General features: G+C 36.5%; 1 protein-coding gene across 1 annotated transcript; it reads right to left on the bottom strand.

Annotated features, from left to right (window-relative positions):
• Positions 1-2251: 2251 nt before the first annotated feature.
• LOC117120149 lies at positions 2252-4562 on the bottom strand. The gene is made up of 2 exons (XM_033265172.1): positions 4246-4562; positions 2252-2861 (listed from the first exon to the last, which is right to left on the bottom strand). Exons 1-2 carry the CDS (start codon positions 4385-4387, stop codon positions 2533-2535), a joined length of 471 nt encoding a protein of 156 aa, XP_033121063.1. The 5' UTR covers positions 4388-4562; the 3' UTR covers positions 2252-2532.
• Positions 4563-5289: the final 727 nt, after the last annotated feature.

Here is a 5289-nt window from a genome sequence, read left to right on the forward strand (position 1 = left end):
GGTGTATACTGGTACAATAATAATTTTCTATGAAAAGTGTGTAACACAAGAAAATCGGCCAAAGAATATGAACACTGAGCCTGAGTAAACTTTTACTGGTTCTTATTTTTAAAAAAGTGTTATATGCATAGCACACTCATTTTGAGTTTGTGCATTCTTGTATTCATAAGTGTACCACGTCACACAGGGCTGATCCAAGCCATTTTAAGTCAGTCTTGTGCTATAGTGTAAGATATTGACGTTTTTATGATTTTTGTAATGAGATCTGGTAGAACGAGTACAGGGCATGATATATACAGCATACAGTAAACCATTCCACAACGCTTGAAATATAAAACTTTAAAATGGCATAATGTATCATATTATTTTAAATAGAGAACACCACATTTAGTGCCAGCATTTAATTAAATATTCGTTTAAAGGCCAAAGGCTGGGGCGGATGCAGGATTTGGCGGTAGGGGATGCGTGCAAACATTTAAGGAAATAGTATAGATGGCCGAAAATGACACTTTTATATAGTAAAATTCATCACCACATCACCATTATATAGTCAAAAGTACCAGCGATTTTCGGCAACCACAGAGATCTAATTAGTATGTGTAATGTACACTAAACTTAAAACATTCTCTTGATGTATTTACTTTACCTACTTCAAAGCCATGAGACCACAACCACCTCAGCCCCACCATAATTGGGTGAGAAAACTTGAGGAAATAGTACCTTTATATGGCCGGAACAGTAAAATTCATTATCACACCATTATTATTTAGTCTAGATGAAGCGCCAGCTAATTTCTCATGATCTTTAATCAGGGATTTTCGGCAACAACAGAGATCTAATTAATACGAGTGATGTACCATAGAAAATAAAAAGAAACACTTTCTTTGATATATTTAATATACTCGACCTACCTCAGAGCCGTGTGGCCACATTCACCTCAGCCCAACCATGGTTGGGGCTGAGGTGAGAAAATTTGAGGAAATAGTACCTCAAGATGACCGGAAATGACACTTTGAAATAGTAAAATTCATTTCTAATTATAATGTAGTCAAAATGAAGCGCCAATTCAAAATCCTCATAATCTTTTATCAGCTGTTTCCGGCAACCATAGAGATCTAATTAGTATGTGTGATGTACGTTACCATAGAAAATAAAACTTAAAACATTGCCTTTGATGTATTTACTTTACTTACTTCAAAACCGTGAGTCCACACGTCTCTCAGCTCCACCACAGTTTTTGACTGATAAGTGGCAAAATTTGGGGAAATTGTACCTCTATATTGCCGGATATGACACCCTTATATAGTAAAATTCATCATCATCGATCTAATTAATCGCTATGATGTACCATAGAAAATATTACTTCATGTTCCGAAACCCAATCTTAACTTTGCGCGCTTTTTCTCATATTTCTCAAAATAAAATAAAGGCACGCGCACTCGAGTCGAGTGTTAAAGGTAATTCAGATGTTTGTGGGCAGAGATACAGGTATCTTGCTATAAAATAACATGTACTGGCTGTACAGCGCTCTTTCGTTAAAACCTGGGTCATATATGCCAACAATTTTCAGGCATATCTTCTTGACTCACGAAAAGTGAGGGGACCAACCTCCCCCCTTAAAAAATATGTGAGGGGACGTTTACAGGGGTGGCGCCAGCGGGGGCGCCCTTCCCCTTGTCGGGGAGAGCTGCCCCACCCACTCCCGTCGGGGAGAGAAACCACAATTCGTCGGGGAGAAAAAAATTGTAAGTATTTTGTAGATATTAGTAGACTCTAAAATCGATTAAATAAGCTTTTGAAACCCCTAAATTGTCAAAATTACAGGGGCGTCAAAATTAAAGCGACGTTCGACCATGCCCACTTTGTTCTCGTCGGGGACATTTTCCCCCTCGTCGGGGACATTGGCCCGCCGTCGGGGACCTCAGACCCTGCACACCCCCGTCGGGAAAATCCTGACGCCACCTCTAAACGTTTATCCCTTCCCGCATGATCTGCGCCCATGGGCGCGTGAGAGTCCACCACCTCAGCCCCAAAATGCAACATGGTTGGGGCTGAGGTGCGAAAATGTTGAGAATATGGACGGAAATTGCACTCTGACGTAACTTAAAACTCTTACCAATAATTCATATCAACAATATAATACAATTATTTTTCCTAATACAATTTAAGGGGTGCGATCGCACCCTCTGCAAACCCCACCCCCCTCCTGCATCCGCCCCAGAAAGGATAGAGCTTGGACATACCCAATTTACATTTACAAGAGAATAATATTTTAGAATATATATTGATTTTATTAAATAAATTATGATATGACATTAAGATTATGTTTTGTGTACAACGGTGATCTATATAGGCCTACCGGTAGTTTAGTAGATCGATGTTGTCAGTACTTAATACAGTATTGTAATTATGGTAATAATGTAGGCCTATCATAGGCCGCAAAGCTGACTATAGGTAAACAAATTTCAGATAAATGTAAATAAACAGTTTATCGAAGTCTTAATGGATACAGCGGCACAGTAATCATCGTCATTAATCTTTAACATTTGCTCGTCCATATTTTCGACATCTTTTTCTTATCGAGTTCTTGTTGTTAGGTGTGGGCGATTTGTTTGCATGGTTGCTGTCACTAAACAATTGCAGTCTATAATTTGGTAGCAACTCCTCGTACCTGTCGAGTAGAGGGACAAAACTGCAAGAAGTTTTGTGCGCGAAGGAATCTTGCTCCGAAAGTACATCAGCTTCTCCGTCTGGTGACGATGTGGCAGCTGGCAATCGACCAATCAGGACGTATATATGATTAGGCGACAATAATTTGTCGGCGCATTCATATTGATATTTTCCGAGTTCTTTCATAACACCTGAGAGACATTAAACATAATATCATTATTTTTTTTATTATTATTGTTGGTGTTATTATTTATATTATATAGGCCTAATTGTTACCGTATTAGATTTTAAATTTAGGAAAAACGAAAGTTTATGTCAAGAAGATGGAAAAAGCAGACGCACACTTTCTTAAAAATATATTATTAAATATTATATATAATATATATATATATGTATATATATTAAATATTAATAGTTTACGGTTATTATTATGCTAGGCCTATATTATAGTGGATAGGCCTATGTCGTAAAAAATTGAATATCCATGTATAAAACATATACATACATTATATCATTCTTATTGTAAATAGGCCTATATCAAATGTATTAATGTTCAGATTCGTATTGTTTATATTTTGTATAAATTATTTATTTTTAATATTTTGTTGTGTTCTATAGACTTGATTCTCGAAATAACATTTTTAAATCATTGTTATATAGCCTATTACCAGTAAGTATTTCATGACTGAAATTAAAAGGTAGCCATTACTAGTAAGTCGAATATATGACGACATAAAAATGCAAAAGACAGAGAAAACAAATTAATCAAAATCCAATAGATGAAGTTTTCTCTAAAAAAGGGGAGGGGGAATTTATGTGACGTCAGACACGTTAAGAGTAATTAGGTATTTAGAGTCTCACAAGCCGTAAAATGATACTGTATAAACAAGTGTATTATTCGAGATCCAGATGACTGAAAATAATTTGAATATTATTTACTATAATTTCCAAGGTACGACCTATACGCTTTTCTAGCTTAACCTTAGCTCCACTATGTAAAGCTGGTTTTCCACTAGGCGAATTTATTCGCGCGAATCAAAGCATCAGTTCGCTTCCTGAGTTCTGATTGGTTGCGCATTTTTTTCGCTAGCAAAAACTCCGATAGAAATGTGAATTCGCCGCTTTCCATTCGCGCGAATAAATTCGCCAAGTGAAAAAAACAGGCTGTAGCGAGAGGCTGCATGTACGAATGAATCCCACCAAAGACACTTTTCATTCTGAAAAAAAGGAACCTTTCGTTGAAGGGCTATGCTTGATACGAGCACTGTTATTATTTATCTATTTGTGTATGTTATATATACCGATGCGATTCTTAGTTTTCAGCGTGTCTCATGTTCATGTATTACTGTATACAGACTGGATGATTTTGGCTGTGAATAGGCCCTAATACATAAAAGAAATATAATACGTAAATGGAAAAAATGGAAGCCGGGTAATGCAATAAATAAACAGGATATTAAAAGATGTCAATCCAGGAAGACTATATAGGCTTAATAGTTATGACTAAATAATTAAGTCTATACCTAAACGGTAGCATGCAAGGAGCCATAATATGCTGCAGCATTTGATATTTACCTGCCTCGTCTGCCAAATCGATGTCAATGTTAGAATTCCCGTATCCACATCGAATACGAATGCTGCGGAGCAGATTGACAACGGTACATGACGGGTTAAACAACAGAGACTGGTCCAGTCCGTAACGAACTGTTATAAACATGATAACTATAGAAAGATTGACTACGATCTACAGGTGATCTAGTGATGAAGTTGTTGACGACGAAAAGACATTTAGCCTGCTCTTGAAGCTGTTGACCTGCTGGAAATTAATAACATAACATCTTTCCTCGTACTTCCTTCTCTATAGATTGAGCGCCAGCGTAAAATATTAGACTACGGATGATAGCAGGTGCAATTTTCTCAATTCGATTAGAATTCAAATCCGAACTGGAAATTAATTTTTTACAACATATAAAGGGTCTGAGGATATAATAATTGTGCTCGATTTCTGTGTAACAATTACTATATCGTTTAGCCGTTGGCATGTAAGACATTTATATATGGCAGCGAACTGATCATAGTGAGAAACCTAGTGTCCAAAAAAAGAAACAGGTTTGCGAGATAGGCTTGCCTAAAGCAATTTTATTGCATTTTCTGGATATTTTGGGTATGCTGAATCCAAAAATGCAAGGGTCCATTTTTTTCAATATCGTCTTGGCCGCCATATTGGAATTTCAAAATGGCTGCCATTTTAACCATAAAAATGACCATAACTCTACTATTAAAGCAGATATTGACTTAATTTCAAGTGTTAACCCTATGTTTTCAATGTCAAACTATTTGATTTTAATATTGTCATAGACCATAGATGGCGGCCATTTTGAATTTCAAGATGGCCGACCGTTTTTCAACAAAATCTTCATGGAAAACAGTTATTTCAATTATGGTGTTTACAAAAATATAAATTACCGTGCATGCCTCAACCTAAACTTGCCACAAGTCTCTTATTTTTTATTATTTTTCTCATTCTGGACAGCGCCACCAACGAGAAAGTTAATTTATAGATGGAATAAGCGACTTGTAAAACACTGAAATCAGGCACCAGGATGCCAAAAGAATGAC

The sequence above is a fragment of the Anneissia japonica genome, unplaced genomic scaffold (genome assembly GCF_011630105.1).
Source record: "Anneissia japonica isolate Jap-2015-1 unplaced genomic scaffold, ASM1163010v1 scaffold401_len1656234_cov178, whole genome shotgun sequence".
Lineage (NCBI taxonomy): Eukaryota > Metazoa > Echinodermata > Crinoidea > Comatulida > Comatulidae > Anneissia > Anneissia japonica.